This window comes from Mobula birostris, chromosome 14, assembly GCF_030028105.1.
Source record: "Mobula birostris isolate sMobBir1 chromosome 14, sMobBir1.hap1, whole genome shotgun sequence".
NCBI classification, from domain to species: domain Eukaryota; kingdom Metazoa; phylum Chordata; class Chondrichthyes; order Myliobatiformes; family Myliobatidae; genus Mobula; species Mobula birostris.
In genome coordinates this window covers 49,619,769-49,638,320 of record NC_092383.1, presented here as the reverse complement: position 1 = coordinate 49,638,320, position 18,552 = coordinate 49,619,769, and the positions used below count along the sequence as shown (strand labels likewise).

Below are 18,552 nucleotides of genomic sequence, written 5' to 3'. Positions count from 1 at the left end.
ACCTTCAGATATAATATTTCCCATTTAGATAAATGATTAAAAAGATTAAGGTGTCTAGGCTGAGGGTCATTACTCTGAGGTTTTCTTGCCTCTGAGCTGGCCTGCAGCCATCAGCATTCGTCTCAGTGCTAAATCTGACTCATGGCCGTGGAGTGCAGCCATCGGCATTCACCTCATCACTGAGCTGGTTCCATGGTCATGACCTGCAGCCAATGGGCTCTTGGACTGGCTGCAGCTCTGACTGGCTCCATGACTGTACTTACTTTTGGGGAAACTGCGGCACATACTCTATGGATTGTTTGTTTTAATAGTTTGAACAATTTGTTCTTTCTTTATTACACATTGGATGTCTGACTGCCTTTGTGGTGAGAGGCTGTTTCATGGATGCTATTGTTTCCTTGTTTTGTGAGTGCCTGCAAGATGATGTATCTCAAACACTTTGAACCTTGGATAGTACATATTGAATAGGCTGCATCATCCACACATACATCAGATCAAAAGGATTATCAGAAAGCTTATGAGGAAAATTGGAATGACACAAAGACTCACAAGGGCCGCACACAAAATGCTGGAGAAACGGAGCAGGTCAGAGAGCAACTATGGAAATACATAAATAGTTGACTTTTCAGGCCAAGGCCCTTCATCAAGACCAGAAAAGAAGGAGGGCAGAAGCCAAAAGAAGGTGGCAGGAGGGGAAACAGTACAAGCTGGTAGGTGATAGGTGAGACTAAGTGAGGGGGAAGCCAGAGTGGGGGAGAGAGGATGAAGTGAGAAACTGGGAGGTGATAGGTAGAAGAGGTAAAAGGCTGAAGGGGGAGAAATCTGATAGGAGACTATGTGACTGAATAACTATTGTGTGTTGGTCTTCACAGAGGTGGACATGTCTAACATGCCAAAGAGATGTTATGGATGGGATGGGAGGTGAGGACTTCAATACAATAGCTATCACTAAAGTAGTGGTCCCCAACCACCGGGCTGTGGACCAGCACTGGGCCGCAAAGCATGTGAAACCGGGTCGCGAGGAAACGATATGATTTGGCGATATGAAGCAATATGAATCAGCTGCACCTTTCCTCATTCCTTGTCATGCACTGTTGAACCTGAAATAAGCTACCAAATCATAGCAAATAACACATAAAACCTAAAATAACACTAATATATAGTAAAAGCAGGAATGATATGATAAATGCACAGCCTATATGAAGTAGAAATAATGTATGTACAATGTAGTTTCACTTAACAGAATTGGGAAGATTAAGCCAAAGCCGATTTGTAGAAAAAAAATCGGCACGTACACACATGTGCACGTCACGCATAAGCTCACAGGTGCCCGGGCAAGGCTTCATGGTCATGGTAGTCTTTCTCGGGGTAAGCATAAGTGTCCCATATTTGACTGCTACCCTTATTTTGGAGTGAGAAAGTTGGCAAACCTGCTTGAACAAACCCCACCCCCACCTGCCGGTCCACAAGAATATTGTCAATATTAAACCGGTCTGCGGTGCAAAAAAGGTTGGGGACCCCTGCACTAAAGAGGTACTGCTGAGCAAACTTGTGGGCCTTAAGATAGACAAGTCCCCTGGTTCTGATGGAATGCATCCTAGAGTACTGAAAGAAACAGCAGAAGTTATAGTAGAGGCTTTGGTGATAATTTACCAAAATTCTCTGGACTCTGGGAAGGTTCCAGCGGATTGGAAGACAGTGAATGTAACATCTCTGTTCAAAAAAGGACATAAGCAAAAGGCAGATAACTATAGGCCAGATAGTTTAATATCTGTAGTTGGGAAAATGATTGAAACTATCATGAAGCAGACGCAGCATGGATTCAGCAAAGGCAGGTCCTGTTTGACAAACTTACTGGAGTTCTTTGAGGATAAAACGAGTGCAGTGGATAGAGGGGATCAGATGGACGCTATTTACTTGGATTTCCATAAGGCATTCAACAAGGTGTCACGTAAAAGACTTATCCATTAGATAAGGATGCACAGAGTTGGGATACATGGTGTTACTCTGGTTTGGCAATCAGTGGTGAGCGATGTGCCAAAGGGATCGGTGCTGGGCCTGCAACTATTCATGATATACAAAAACAAGCTGGAAGAGGGGACCAAGTGTAGAATATCTAAGTTTGCTGATGATACTAAATTCAGTTGAAAAGCAAATTGTACAAAAGATATGGGGAGTCTGCAGAGAGCTATAGATAGGTTAACTGAGTGGGCAAGGGTCCGGCAGATGGAGTACAATGTTGGTAAATGCGAGGTCATCCACTTTGGAAGGAAAAAATGAAAGAACATATTATTATTTAAATGGTAAAAAGTGCAGTATGCTGCTGTACAGAGTATGACATCAGTGGAAGTGCTGATTTGGTGGCAATTCTGGCATTCTGAAATTTCATGCCCCAGTCTGTCCTCATTGAACTTTGGGCAGTTGATATTGTATTGGACTTACCATCCGAACTAATTAATTGGGAGTACTTGTGCAGGAATCACAAAAGGTTGGTTTGCAGGTGCAGCAAGCTATCAAGAAGGCAAATGGGATATTGGTCTTCATTGCTAGAGGGATTGAATATCAGAGCAGGGAGGTTATGCTGCAACTATACAGGTTACTGGTGAGGCTACACCTGGAATACTACGTGCACTTCTGGTCTCCTTACTTGAGGCTTTGGAGGTGGTGCACCAGGTTGATTCCAGAGATGAGGGGGATAGACGATTAAGTCGACTGGGACTGTACTTGCTGGAATTCAGAAGAATGAGAGGAGATCTTATAGAAACATATATAATTATGAAAGAGATAGATAAGATAGAGGCAGAAAAGTTGTTTCCACTGGTAGATGAGACTAGAACTAGGGGACATTGCCTCAAGATTCAGGGGAGTAGATTTAGGATGGAGATGAGGCTTTTCCCAGAGAGTGGTGAATCTGTGGAATTCTCTGCCCAGTGAAGCAGTGGAGGCTGCCTCAGTAAATATATTAAAGACAAGGTTGGATAGATTTTTGCATTGTAGGGGGATTAAGGGTTATAGGGAAGAAAACAAGTAGGTGGAGATGAGACCATGGCCAGATCAGCTATGATATTGAATGACAGAGCAGGCTTGATGGGCCAGATGGCCTACTCCTGCTCCTATTTCTTCTGTTCTTAAGTAGACCATGGGAAAAAGGGAATGAGATGGGGAACCAGAGGAAGGTGACGGGCAGGTGAAGAGCAGAATAAGAGGGGAGCCAAGATTTTACAAGTGGCATGTACTAGCAAGGCAGAATTAGGAAGATAGCAAAGTTAATGCATGGCTAAACAGCCGGCGTAAGACAGATTAGCTTTATTTGTCACATGTACATCAAATATACAGTGAATAAACAGTTACTTGCACTAACAACTAACAGTCCAAGAATATGCTGGAGACAGATCAAGTGTTGTTTTGTAACTAAAAGCTAATCAGAAGTGAAAACAACTGGGGATAACAGATCTAAGCAACACACAAAATGCTGGAGGAACTCAGCAGGACAGGCAGAATCCATGGAAAAGAGTACTGTCGGCGTTTTGGGCAGAGACCCTTCATCAGGACTTGAAAAAAGAGAGATTGAGAGTGGTGGGAGGGGAAGAAGGATCACAAGATGATCGGTGAAACCAGGAATGGGAGGGGTGAAGTAAAAGGCTGGGTAGTTGATTGGTGAAAGGTACAGGGCTAGAGAAGGGGGAATCTGATAGGAGAGGACAGAAGGCTGTGGAAGAAAGAAAAAGGGGGAGGAGAACCAAAGGCAGGTGATGGGCAGGCAAGGAGATAAAGTGAGAGAGGGGGAAGGGGATGGGGAATGGTTTGGGGAGCGAGGGGGGTGGGGGAGAAGGGTGGCAATGCCAGAAGTATGAGAAATCGATATTCATGCCATCAAGTTGGAGGCTATCCAGACGGAATATAAGGTGTTGCTCCTCAACCTGAGTGTGGCCACATCACAACAGTGGAGAAGGCCATGGATGGACATGTCAGAATGGGAATGGGAAGTGGAATTAAAATGGGTGCCCACTGGGAGATCCCTCTTTTTCAAACCGACAGAGTGTAGGTGCTTGGCAAAGCGGTCTCCTAATCTAAGTCAGGTCTCACCGATATACAAGAGGCCACACCAAGAGCACCAAACTCAAAAAGACTCATAGGTGAAGCGTCGCCACACCTGGAAGGATTGTTTGGAGCCCTGAGTAGTAGTGAGGGAGGAGGTGTAGGTGCAGGTATAGCACTTGTTCTGCTTACAAGGATAAGTGCCAGGAGGGAGATCAGTGGGGAGATATGAATGGACAAGGGAGTAGCGTAGGGAGCGATCCCTGCGGAATGCAGAAGTGGGCAGGATGATAACAGGGCTACTTCCTTTTACTTTAGTGAGGCGCTTACTTATGACATGGTGGCCTAATGACGTATGCCATTCACATACTTTGTATATATAACCTGTAATTAATTATGTAAACAAAGAATGCTTAATCAAACAACGTACTTGCAATATTACTCAAACATTACTGAAATATTAAATACACAAAGCTCTTTCCTGCTTAGCTATAAACTCCAACTCAATATATTTCAAATATATTCACGCATAGTAAACGTTAAATTGTCCCATTCAAGCCTAAAGGTTTAATCACTGTGAAGGATTTCTTAGCCTTGTTGGATAACGTCTTTCTCGGGGCAGGGGGGGGGGGGGGTCACTCTGCTTTGCAGGTGAGACTTATAGCTGTGAAACAATCTCCTCACACTGCTTTGTTCATTGCTGTTTCTTCCCAGCCTGTAATAATGAGTTCAAGGAGTGGAGAACAGTAGCCAAGATTGGTAGGAACCTGTCGTAGTAGTTGACACATCCTAAAAAGGGCATCCACCACTACTTGAATTTTCTCAGCCACTTGTGCAATCTTTATGCATCAATGGTGTAACCACAACAAGTGTTGCTTGGTTAAAAAAATTCACACTTGTTGTGTCACGCTCTGAGCCAATAATTTTCTAATCTTGAGATTGTCTTGGGATTTTGGAGATGTTCCTTATCATCCTTACTAGTAAGAATGATTTCATCCAGGTACCACTGAGTGCCTGGGCAGCCTTACAGCATCTGGTCCATAGCTTTCTGTCAGAGTGCGGGTGCAGATACTACTTCAAAAATAAGCCTATAATAGCGATAAAGCCCTTTGTGAGAGTTTATAGTGAGAAACAGTTTAGACTCTTGTTCCACCTCCATCTGTAGGCACACCTCAGCTAAGTTAACTTTCCTCCAGAAAGTTTGCAAAGATATGTTCTAACCTGGGCAGAACATATCGATCTATTTTCAGTACTGGGTTGACGGTGACCTTAAAATCACCACAGATCCATTCTACTTGGCTACTAGGACCACTGGCGTTACCCATGGGCTCCACTTAACCTTGGAAAGAATTCATTCAGCATACTTTAACACAGATGATATAAGGAACAGGACAGAATTTGTAAAACTTGGGTGTGGCACTTTCATTTAACACTATTTTAGGTTTGAGTTTTCCATTTCCATCCTTTAAAACTGCACTGGCATTATCCTTAATTCACTTTCAGTTGACTCCATTGCAATGGATATAGCATACAAATGGTAGATAGATATCTAATCAAGTTGTTCTTTCAGCCAATTGTAGCTCTTCAATACTGGCCCTCCTGTTTTTCATAGTTTGTTCAGCTCATCATAGAAATCTACAGCACATTACAGGCCCTTCGGCCCACAATGTTGTGCCCACCATGTAACCTACTCTAGAAACTGGCTAGGATTTCCCTACTACATAGCCCTCTATTTTTCTAAGCTCCATGTACTTATCTAAGAGTCTCTTAAAAGGCCATATTGTATCCACCCCTACCACCGTCGATGGCAGTGCATTCCACGCACCCACCACTCTCTGTGCAAAAAACTTACCTCTGACATTCCCCTTGTACCCATTTCCAAGCACCTTAAAACTATGCCCCCCCCCCCCACCCCTGTGTTAGGCATTTCAACACTGGGAAAACGCCCCTGGCTATCCACACGATCATTGCCTCTCATCATCCTATATACTTTTATCAGGTCACCTCGCATCCTCCATCACTCCAAGGAGAAAAGGTCAAGTTCACTCAACCTATTCTCATTAGGTACGCTCTCCAATCCAGGCAACATCCTTGTAAATCTCCTCTGCACTCTCTCTATAGCATCTACATCCTTCCTGTACTGAGGCAACCAGAACTGAACACAGTACTCCAAGCAGGGTCTGAGCAATATAATCGTAACATTACCTCATGGCTCCTGAACTCAATCCCACGGTTGATGAAGGTAAACACACCATATGCCTTCTTAGCAACACTGTCAACCTGCGCAGCAGCCTTGAGTGTCCTATGGACACAGACCCCAAGATCTCACTGATCCTCCACACTGCCAAGAGCCTTACCATTATTATATTCTGTCTTCAAATTTGACCCACTGAAATCAACTACTTTTTAGATTTTTTTAGATTATGAAGACACGCAGTCCTCTTTTATTGTCACTTAGTAATGCATGCATTAAGAAATGATACAATATTTCCTCCGGTGTGATATCACAAAACACAGGACAGACCAAGACTGAGAAAAACTAACAAAACCACGTAATTATAACATATAGTTACAACAGTGCAACAATACCATAACTTGATGAAGAAGTCCATGAGCACAGTAAAAGTTCAAAGTCCCTCAAATGTCCCACATCTCACGCAGACGGGAGAAGGAAGAAAAACTCTCCCTGCCATACCCGACCACGGTCCGACTCTGGGTCATCTGAAAACTTCAAGCTCTGATCAGCTCTCCGACACCGAGTACTGACAGCCATCTCTATCCGAATGATTCGACCTCCATTTCTGTTGCCAACAGCAGGCAAAGCCGGGGATTTTGAGGTCTTCCCTCCGAAAGATTCCCAACCGCGCAGTAACAACAGCAGCAAACGAGCGTTTCAGAAATTTTTCCAGATGTTCCTCTGTGCTTTCACGTCCATCTCCATCAAATCACAATGTGGCTTGTTGGTTGTTGTACTTCACTGCTATAAATGTCATTCTAGAGGAGATATCTTTTCTCCAGTATTAGTTCTTAGCTGGATATTAACAGACTTCAGTTCAGTATCTTGAAATGCCATTCAAACTCATTCTGTGAAATGACTGAAAAAGCTGAGCCCATGTCCAATTCCATTTTAATTAATTTGCTATTCACTTCTAGTGTAAACCATATTGCTTGTCTTGTGTTAGTTTTCACATTGTAAATCAAAAGACTACTCAGTCCTGTGTCACTTTCATTATCAGATTTTTCATCAATAGCATACAGATTAGTGCTATTTTTGAAACTGCAACTTCACTTTTTTCTCTTCTCTGTGCAGTCTGTTTATTTTGACTGCCCAACATGCTCTGTGTGTCCTACTTTCAATGGGTCAATGATTCATTTAATACGGGAATATATATAGTATGCAACCTGAAATTCTTGCTCTTCGCAGGTAGCTACAAAAACAGAAGAGAACCCCAAAGCCTGCTCTCTCCCTCCCACGCAGAAGCAGCTCCAAAGCATGAAACCTACCTCTCCACTTCCTCACTTATTCAGCAGGAAGCATCACAGCACACACCACCCACCAGCAAGCAGTTGTAAAGCCCCAAAAGAGGCCAAAATCTGCATTTTCTACAAGTTTCAATTTAAGCCTGCATTGATTGTAAGCCCTTCCCACAACAATGACACAATTTGGTGAGCCAAGGAGGTTTCTGTTTAGACGCTGCAATTTTGTTCACGCTCACTTTCACTCCTGACTGCAACTCAAGTCTCTGGCTGCTGCTTCCACTGATACATTGATATCAACTGCTCTTTTAAAAGCGAGTCGTGCTTCAGTTAGGAGCTGTTTTTGAATGTTTTCTTGTAAGATTCCACAAACTAAACAATCTCTCATGCATCATTAAGCCCACCCCACTGAACTGGAAATGCTCAGACAATCTCTTCAAATTCAATTTTAATTGCCATTCAACCACACAAGAACACCCATGAACACAGCCAAACAAAACAGCATTAGTCCAGGGCCAAGGAGCAAAACCCAGCACCAACAGTCACAACTAGCACAAGGCAAATATAGCACATGTAAGATAGCAAGTCGTATATCAATACAGTCACACAAAAAAATATAGTCCTAGACCCGGAGCCTTAAATGTTGAAGCAATCTGCAGACAAATATAATACCGCTTGTCTTCTACCGACTGAACACTGGTGGGGGGGTGGGGTAATACTGACTCCAGCTTGGATGTCGCACCACACCACCTCTGGATGAGTACATGGACACGGACACCTCTCTCCTGCGTAGCTGTAAATAGACGACACCGCGGCTTGAGGCCTAGTCCTCACTATAACCAAGGCCATGCAGCTTCCACCACCCCCGTCTACCTTTGCCAGCCGCCAAGAAATGAGTGAATCCAACTTGTGGCATTCCACATTAATAATGTCCAACAGGGTTTTGGAACCACAAGAAAAGCAACTATGACAATCACTCGCTGTTAGATTACACACCAATGCCTCTGACGCAGTCTGCAGCATGATCCACACTAAGTCTACTTCTTTCAGTTTCTCCACCAATGAGCAATTTGCTGATGGAATAGACCTGCAATACTTTAAATTCTTAATGTCCAGCAGGATCTTACCATTGACAAAAAAAATACATTTAAATAAGACCAGTTCAGCCAAGTAAGCCCAAGTGGACTCCCCTTCCTTTTCATTCCATTTATGAAACCTAAAGCATTCAGTAATGAACAACTGGTTCAGTTCATAAACGTTCCTGCATCACTGTCACAAGTCCAGCAAAGCACATTTTGGCTGATTCGGTTGGAACAGTAAAACTTCTAAGCAAACTGAATGCTTTTCCACCTATTGCACTCAGCAAAACTGACACTTGGTTTTCATTGGCTATTTCATTTATTTCAAAATACTGTTCAATTCAATTAGAGGAGGCGGAGCTAAGCGACTCCTTTGCTTGCATCTTTGGAAACAGATCTATTTCCTCCTTAATATCTCTATTTTTCCCTTTCAGGGTTCTTTTGAAGAGCCTGACCTGGAGTTACATGCTGACTACGGTTCTTTGCGGGAATGGGACCCGCTGTCGGGGTTCCACAATCAGCCACTATTCGACATGCCAAAGACTCGGCCTAAGGTTTCGGCATGGATTCTGAAGCCTGGGATCTCGAGGAACTGGAGATGGGCAGATCAAGGGTCTGTGTCACCACAGGAAACCCATGTGTCGTTGGGGGACATCGTAAACCAGCGAGTTGTCTGTTATGTCTCCACGCTTGTGGAAAATGGAGTTACTTCTTTCTCCCTTATTAGGAGAGAGAGCGCCTGCAGCATGTCGAATTAGCGGGTGAACAATGTGGTCTTTGGGGTAATGGCAAGTCTGTGTCTTTGCTATTGCTTTGCTCACGCTTAAGTGCTGGTAGCAGGTGCGCTTTATTTTTCCGGTGGGGGATTGTTGCTCGCTGCCACTTGCGCGAGGGACGGAGGGGAGTTGGGGGTGATTTTGGGGTTCTAACTGTAACTGTCCTTCATTCTTGGGGAACTCCTCTGTTTTCGTGGATAGTTGCAAAGAAAAAGCACTTCGGGATGTATATTGTACGCATTTCTCTGACATTAAATTGTACCTTTGAATTCATTTAGCGTACATGATCCAGTTATCCATTGTATAATTAAACACATTTACCTTTCTGAAGAAGCCAGTCATTTCTAATTTCTAATTAAAAATTGATTGCTATTATCATGGTTTATGATCCTCTGAATTTTGTCCGGTTTCTGTCTTTTTTTTTTGGCAACGTCTCAGTCCCTTCTGAACAAAAAAAACCGTGCTGCGCTTTATTTTTAACCTTTGAATGTCTTGCTGCGCTTCAACAGATAGGTAGTCACATCAAGTTCATTTTAAAACTAATTCGTCACCACTTATGTTCTGTAACTCTAAAACCTAACTGAATGAAAACATGGGAGCTAGGGATAACGGGTCTACTTCATTTTACTTTAGAGAGGCACTCACTTACGACGCAGTGACGTAATGACATATAACATTCACACTTCTTGTACATATAACCAGTGATGAATTATGTAAACAAAGAATACTTAAATCAAACAACATGTTTACAATATTACTCAAATATTAAATACACAACAAGCATTGCCACACTTTTAGCACCAAATAGCATGCAATTTTGGAACATGGAAGAAAACTGGAGCATCTGGAGGAATCCCACGTGGTAACGGAGAGAACATACAAACACTTAGATGGTAACAGAATCGAAACCAGATATTTGGCCGGGCAGCTTCAGGTACCTGGATCACTGGGCTCTGTTCCAGGGCAGGTGGGACCCGTACAAGGACGGGTTTCACCTAAACTGGTGGAGTACCAGTATCTTTGCAGCAAGAATTGCTAGTGCTACTCAGAATGGTTTAAACTATAGGGATGAGAATGGCAAATGATCAGCAGTGGTCAGATTGAGAAGATAAAAGTAAGTCTAACAGGAAGAACAGGCAAAGCCTGGGTAATGAACATACCAGGTATGATATGTACTTATTTTGATGAAAAGAGTGTAACAAATTAAGGTAGATAAGCTTAGAGCCTGGATTAGTAATGCAGGCACGTGCAAGGTGTTGCACTTTGGGAGGGCAAACCAGGGTAAGGACTTACACAATGAATGGTAGTTAAACATTGGGTTATTTTTTTGTTATATCTTTTTAACTATTCCCTTGAAACTGGCTAATTGGGGCAGCCACTTAATGGGGCCAAAATGCGCTGGTCTCAGTATGTCCCAATTAAGCAGAATCCACTGGAATTACAATCCAGCACATAGAGTCACAAAATAATATTAGCACAAGTACCTGAATGGCCTGGCCTGAAGATTGACGGGTTGACATAAAGATGCATGTTTATATAAGACAGTAAAAAGTTACTGGCACTAGCCCACTGTTCCCTCAATCACTTCCAAGGTCATTGTTGCCCCACCTACACAATGAGAATTTGGGGCAGAATATGACAAAAGAAATTGAAATCTTGATTTCATAAAGGACATGAATCCATCAAACAAGAGAACCTGCCGACATATCAAATATGTCTTGCCAATTTGCACTGCAAATCGAGACCAATCTGATCTACCGGTCAGGAAGGAGTGATGGATAACAAACTGATTCATGAAAAATTAATTCAAAATTGTTCAATGTCATGTCCAGTGCACAAATGTAAAGGAGAATAAAATAAATGTTACTCCAGATCTGAAGCAGCACAAAATAAAAACACAGTAAGATAAACAGAATAAAAACAAATCTAAAAAATATAAATGCATAAGCTAGCTTACATACATATATTTATTGTATGACCGTAAACTGACAGTAGGCACATAGGCACAGGAGTGTCAGTACATAAGGTGATTCTAGACAGGGAATAATAGTGTAGTGGTGGTTAGGGCTGTGGAGGAGTGGATTAGTGGATGGAGGCATTCATCTCCTTACTGCTTGTGGAAAGTAACTGTTTTTGAGTCTAGTGGTCCTGGCTTGGATGCTACATAGCCTCCTCTCTAATGGGAGTGGGACAATCAGTCCATGATCACAGTAGGTGGATCCTTCATGACGTTACTCAGCACCTATCTGTATATACATCCTTGATACCAGGTAGGCTTGTGCTGCTGATTCATGGGCAGCTTTGACAACCCGCTGTGGAGTAATGCACATTAAGTGAAAGGAAATTAGCGTAATGAACCAACGGAGTTTTATTCCTGTCTTTCCCCTTTTAGCTTACCTTTTCAACTTCCTCAATGGCACAAATCAGATTGGCACATGTGGTGAAGATCTCAACCGCATGTGCTCTCGTCCGGATGCTGTAAACCTGCAGAAGCAAACAGAGTCAACACCTGAGACACTTCATCACCATTTAGGCTGATTTACCAGTCAAACATGTCACTTTATCGATCTGTTCATTTATTTAGCCACACCGCACTCAGTAGGCCCTTCCAGTCACGTCACCCCGACACCCCGATTAACTCTAACCTACTCACAGGACACTTTACAGTGACCAATTAACTTACCCGACGAGTCTTTGCACTGTGGGAATAAATTGGAGGACTCAGACAAACCCAACCATTCCATGGGGAGGGCTATGGTCCCGGTGCAGGTCGATGGGAGTAGGCAGTTTCAACAGTCTGGCATGGACTAGATAGGGAGAAGGGCCAGTTTCTGTGCTGTACTTTTCTATAACTATGATCGCTGGGCAATTTACATGATCCTTTTGATTTCCCACATGCCAAAGGGGTGTGGGTGAAGCCTTACAGAAGTGTGGAATTGAACTGTGAAATGCGGAATGCCCCGAGCTGTAAAAGCATCATTACCACAACATTACCATGGCACCCACACATGGGATTTAATGGGCATGAAAGAAGTTAATGCAAGACCATGTGTGAGTGTAGATCTCAAGTGTGAACGATGAAGCTGAGTTGTAAGGAAAGACTGCAAACGAGAAAATCTGCAGATGCTGGAAATACGTACAACATACACAAAATGCTGGAGGAACTCAGCAGGCTAGGCAGCATCTATGGAAAAGAGTAGTCGGCGATTCAGGCCAATTGGGAGACTGCTTTGCCGAGCATCTATGCTCCACCTGCCAGGACAAGCAGGATCTCCCAGTGGCCACCCATTTTAATTCTTCTTCCCATTCTGATATGTCCATCCATGACCTCCTCCACTGTCAGGCTGAGGCTACACTTAAGTTGGTGGAACAACACCTAATACTATGTTTGGGTAGCCTCCAACCTGATGGCATGAACATCGATTTCTCAAACTTCCAACCTCCACCCCCTCTTCAGCATTTCCCATCCCCTTGTCCCTCTCGCATGTTATCACCTCATCCACCCATCGCCTCCCTCCTGTGCTCCTGTCCCTCTTCTCTTTTTCTTTCTTCCATGGCCTTCTGCCTCTTTCACGAATCAACTTCCTAGTTCCTTGTTTCATCCCTCCCCATCCATTTCACCCTTCGCCTGGTGTTTCTCTCTCCTCTCCCCCGACCTTTCAAATCTACTCCTCAGCTTCTTCTCTCCAGTCCTGCCGAAGGGTTTTCGGTCCAAAACGTTGACTATACTTTTTTCCATGGATGCTGCCTGGCCTGCAGAGTTCCTCCAGCATTTTGTGTGTGTTGTAAGGAAAGATTGAATATGTTAGGGTAAGACTATTCCTTGGAACATAGAAGATTGAGGGGAGATTTAATAAAGATATACAAAATTAAGACAGGTATAGATAGGGTACATGCAAGCAAGCTTTCTCCACCGAGACTGGGTGGGACTACAACTTGAGGTTATGGGATAGGGGTGGAAAGTGAGAAGTTTAAGGGGAACTGAGGGGAAACTTCTTCCTGAGAATGTGAAACAAGCTGACAGCACAAGTGGTGCACGTGAGCTCGATTTGGATAGGTACATGGATAGTAGGTGTATGCAGGCTATTGTCCAGGTGCAGGTCTGTGTGAGTAGACTGTTTAAATGGTTTCAGCATGGATTAGATGTGCCAAAGGGCCTATCCAGTGCACTTTTCTATGACTATTTTCTAATCACATCCCTCTTCTCCCAACAACTTGTGCAAAGATGAAGTCCTCAAGCTCATCTTAAGATCATTGGGAAGGTGGGACCTGTACAGACAGAACAGAACTGGAAGGGGACCGATATCCTAGTGAGAAAGTTTGTTAACACTGCATGTGATTTAAACCAGAGTTGCAGGAGCATGAGAACCAGAGTGTCAGAACAGTTAGTAGAGAGATTGTGGAGGCAGATGTTGGTAAGACCTCATAGTTAAGAATCAAAAAGTTGAGCATGGTGTGACTGGTGTCCTGAGCTGCGTATATTTCAATGCAAGAAATATCGTAGGAAAGGCGGATGATAGTACCAAAGATGAGATAGCTGATTTACAAACACAGACAATGTGTCGTGAGCAGGGGCTGTTGATAGGACAAGCCTGCGGTCAAAAAGATGAGTTGTAATGTAAAAGACAGAAAAGGGTGAACACAGGACCGAAGGTGTTATATTTGAAAGCACAAAGTACACCGAATGAGGTAGATGAACTTGTAGCACAGATGCACAGGTACAATGTTGTAGACATTCTGAATCATAGCTGATAAGAAGATTATAGCTGGGAGTTTAATGTCCAAGGATAAACAATGTATCGAAAGGACAGACAGGAAGGCAGAGAGGGCGGCATTGCCGTGGTAAAAAATGAAATCATTAGAAAGAGGTGACATAGGGTCAGAAGATGTTGAATCATTGTGGACAGAGCTAAGGAACTGCAAGGGTAAAAAGCCCCTGATGGGAATTGCATACAGACCCCAAACCACAGTAAGGATGTGGTTTACAAATTACCGAGAGAAAATGCATGCCAAAAGGGCAATGTTACATTAGTCATGGGGGATTTCAATATGCAGGTAAATTGGGAAAATCAAGTTGGTGCTGGATTCCAGGAGGGGGAATTCCTAGAGTGCCTACAAGATGCCTTTTTTAGAGCAGCTCATGTTCGAGCCCACTTGGGGATCAGCTATTCTAAATTGGGTGTTGTGCAATGAACTGGAATTGATTAGAGCTAAAGATTAAAAAAACCCTTAGGGGAAAGTGATCAAATTCACTGTGAAATTTGAGAAGGAATCAGAATTGGGTTTAATATCACCAGCATGTGTTGTGAAATTTGTTAACTTAGCAGCAGCGGGACAATGTGATAACTAATATAGAGGAAAAGATGAGTGAGAGTGGGAGTGTGTGAGAGAGAGAGAGAAAGAGAAAGAGAAAAAGAGAAAGAGAGAGAGAGACAGACAGACAGACAGACAGACAGACAGACAGACAGACACAGAGTGAGTGTGAGAGTGAGAGAGTGGGAGAAACAGGTAAATCAAAAATAATGCAAGAAACAAATACAAACCCCATTTCCAGAAAAGTTAGGATTATTTTCCAAAATTGAATAAAAACAAAAATCTGTGATATGTTAATTCACGTGAACCTTTATTTAACTGACAAAAGTACAAGGAAAGATTTTCAATAGTTTTACTGACCAACTTAATTGTATTTTGTAAATATAAACAAATTTAGAATTTGATAGCCGCAACACACTCAACAAAAGTTGGGACAAAGTTAAAATAAGACTCCACATTAAGCAGGCTAACTGGTAGCAGGTGAGGTATCATGACTGGGTATAACAGTAGCGTCCATCAAAGGCTCAGTCTTTGCAAGCAAGGATGGGTCGTGGCTCACCCCTTTGTGCCAAAACTTGTGAAAATTGTTAGTCAGTTCAAAAGGAACGTTTCTCAACGCAAGATTGCAGAGAATTTAGGTCTTTCAACATCTACAGTACATAATACAGGTGTCTCCCGCTTTTCGAACATTTGCTTTACGAAACCTCGCTGTTGTGAAAGACCTACATTAGTACCCTGTTTTCGCTTTCAGAAGGTGTTTTCACTGTTACGAAGAAAGGCAGCACGCGACCCAAGCAGCCGCTCTCTCCCGGATTCGGAACAGCATTGCTTAAACACGTTGCATTGAGCAGCCGTTAGCAAGATGAGTTCTAAAGTGTCGGAAAAGCCTGAAAGAGTCCGTAAGGGTGTTACACTTAGCGTAAAACTAGACATAATTAAGTGTTTCGATCGTGGTGAACGAAGCAAGGACAAAGGGAGTTTGGCTTGTGGAAGCTGACGAAGATGATGCTGAAGAGGTTTTGGCATCCCATGACCAAGAACTGATAGATGAAGAGCTGATGCAATTGGAAGAGGAAAGGATGACAATCAAAACCGAATGCAGTAGCAAAAGCGAAGCAACTGCGTGAGATTTTCACTGCAATAATAAAGTACGACTTTAATTTTGAAAGGGTACGTAGGTTTGGGGGATATTTGCAAGATGGTTTGAGTGCTTACAAAGAACTGTGTGATAGAAAAATGCGCGAGGCTCAGCAGTCAAGCAAGCCTTCCACATCAGCCACAGCAGACGACAAACCTCGGCCTTCGACATCGAGGCGGGCAGTCATAGGAGAAGATGAGCTGCCTGCCCTGATTGACGATGAGATGACACCCCCATGTCCCACCACCCCAACTCCCGGGCCCCGGACAGATACTGTACCGATTCGCGGAGAATGCAGCGGTAGCCAGGAGGCACACAGCACATCTTTAAGAAAAAAGCCAAAATAAACATGCTAATTAATTAGGTGCCACCTAGCACGTATTTACGTGCTGGGCAGCACTTAATTAACTAGCATGTTTATTTCAGCTTTTTTCTTAAAGATGTGCTGTGTGCCTCCCGGCTACCGCTGGACCCCTGCATGCTTCACGGCAATGTATTGGTCGGCAGCCTGGAGGGTGGGGGCCACTGCACCACCCCAACCTGCGACGACTCAGTCTAACACACCATCATCAGTGTGCTCGGCGCTGTTTTCCCAATTCCGGTGAGTGATAATACACTGTACATACATTATTTCTACTTTATATAGGCTGTGCATTTTTACGTGTTATTTGGTAGATTTGGCAGCTTCATAGTTTAAAGGTTACTGGAGAGCGCGTTTATGCCAACAGTGCTTGCGTGAGATTTTCTGCCGAGAGCCCTTGCGTGCGATTTTCACTACGGAGATCTGTGCAGGCAATCATTGTAGAGAAGTATTTCTACTTTATGTAGGCTGTGTATTTATCATATTATTCCTGCTTTTACTATCTGTTACTCTTATTTTAGGTTTTATGTGTTATTTGACATGATTTGGTAGGTTATTTTTGGGTCTGTGAACGCTCACAAAATTTTCCCCATATAAATAAGTGGTAATTGCTTCTTCACTTTATGACATTTCAGCTTATGAACCGTTTCATAGGAACGCTCTACCTACGGATGATGGGGGAAACCTGTATTGTGAAAAGATTCAGAGAATTCAGACATCTCAGTGCATAAAGGGCAAGGTCGGAAACCACTGCTGAATGCGTGTGATCTTCGGGCCCTCAGGCGGCACTGCCTAAGAAACCGTCATGCTACTGTGACAATTATAGCCACCTGGGCTCAGGAGTACTTCGGAAAACCATTGTCACTCAACACAGTCTGTCGCTGCATCCAGAAATGCAACTTGTAACTGTATTACGCAAGGAGGAAGCCATACATCAACTCTATGCAGAAATGCTGGCGAATTCTCTGGGCCCGAGCTCATCTCAGATGGACCGAAAGACTGTGGAACTGTGTGCTGTGGTCAGATGAGTCCACATTTCAGCTAGTTTTCAGAAAAAACAGGCATCAAGTTCTTCGTGCCAAAGATGAAAACGACCATCCAGATTGTTATCAGTGAAAGGTGCAAAAGCCAGCACCTGTGATGGTATGGGGGTGCATCAGTGCCCACGGCATGGGTGAGTTGCATGTATGTGAAGGTACCATTGACTCTGAGGCGTATATTAGGATCTTAGAGAGACATATGTTGCCACCAAGGAGATGTCTCTTCCCGGGACGTCCATGCTTATTTCAGCAGGACAATGCCAGTCCACCTTCTGCACGGGCTATAACAGCGTGGCTTTGTAGACACAGAGTGTGTGTGCTTGACTGGCCTGCTGCCAGTCCAGATCTATCTCCTATTGAAAATGTATGGTGCATCATGAAGAGGAGAATCAGACAACGGAGACCACGGACTGTTGAGCAGCTGAAGTCTTATATCAAGCAAGAATGGACAAAATTTCCAATTGCAAATCTACTACAATTAGTATCCTCAGTTCCAAAACGATTAAGAAGTGTTATTAAAAGGAAAGGTGATGTAACACAATGGTAAACATGCCTATGTCCCAACTTTTGTTGAGTGTGTTGCAGCCATCAAATTCTAAATTTGTGTATGTTTACAAAATACAATGAAGTTGGTCAGTAAATCTATTGAAAATCTTTTCTTTGTACTTTTGTCAGTTAAATAAAGGTTCACGTGAATTAACGTATCACAGATTTTTGTTTTTATTGCATTTTGGAAAATATCCCAACTTTTCTGGAAATGGGGTTTGTAATATAAAAACAAAACTAAAAGTGAGTTAGTGCTCATGGGTTCAAAGCCCAATTGGAAATTAGATGGCACAAATCAGAAGCTGTTCTTGAATCACTGATTGTGTGCCTTCAGGCTTTTGTACCTCCTTCCCAATGGTAACAATGTGAAGAGGGCATGTCCTGGGTGATGGAGGGGTCCTTAATAATGGAGGCTAGTACCCAAGATGGAGCTAATTTTACGACTTTCTGTAGCTTATTTCGATCCTGTGCAGTGGCCTCACCCCCGCCCCACCCCCATCACTAGACACTCATACAGCCAGAATGCTCTCCATGGTACATCTGTAGCAGATTTTGAGTGTTTTAGGTGACAAATCAAATCTCTTCAAATTCTTAATGAAACAAAGCCAATGTCTTGCCTTCTTTATAACCGCACCAATATGTTGGGACCAGGCTAAGTCCTCAGAAATCCTGACACCCCAGAACTTGAAGTTGCTCATTCTCTCCACTTGTGATCCCTCTATGAGGATTGGTTCGTGTTCTCACGTCTTACCCTTCCTGAAGTCCACGATCAACTCTTTGGTCG

At 43.2% G+C, this 18,552-nt stretch overlaps 1 protein-coding gene across 1 annotated transcript in view; it reads right to left on the bottom strand.

The window, feature by feature from the left end:
* ipo9 (importin 9) overlaps window positions 1-18,552 on the bottom strand; it is a 169,329-nt gene that overhangs the window by 117,862 nt on the left and 32,915 nt on the right. Inside the window, exon 6 of the mRNA XM_072278524.1 lies at window positions 11,768-11,854. Within this exon, the coding sequence (XP_072134625.1) occupies window positions 11,768-11,854 (87 nt within the window). The remainder of the gene's footprint in view (window positions 1-11,767; window positions 11,855-18,552) is intronic.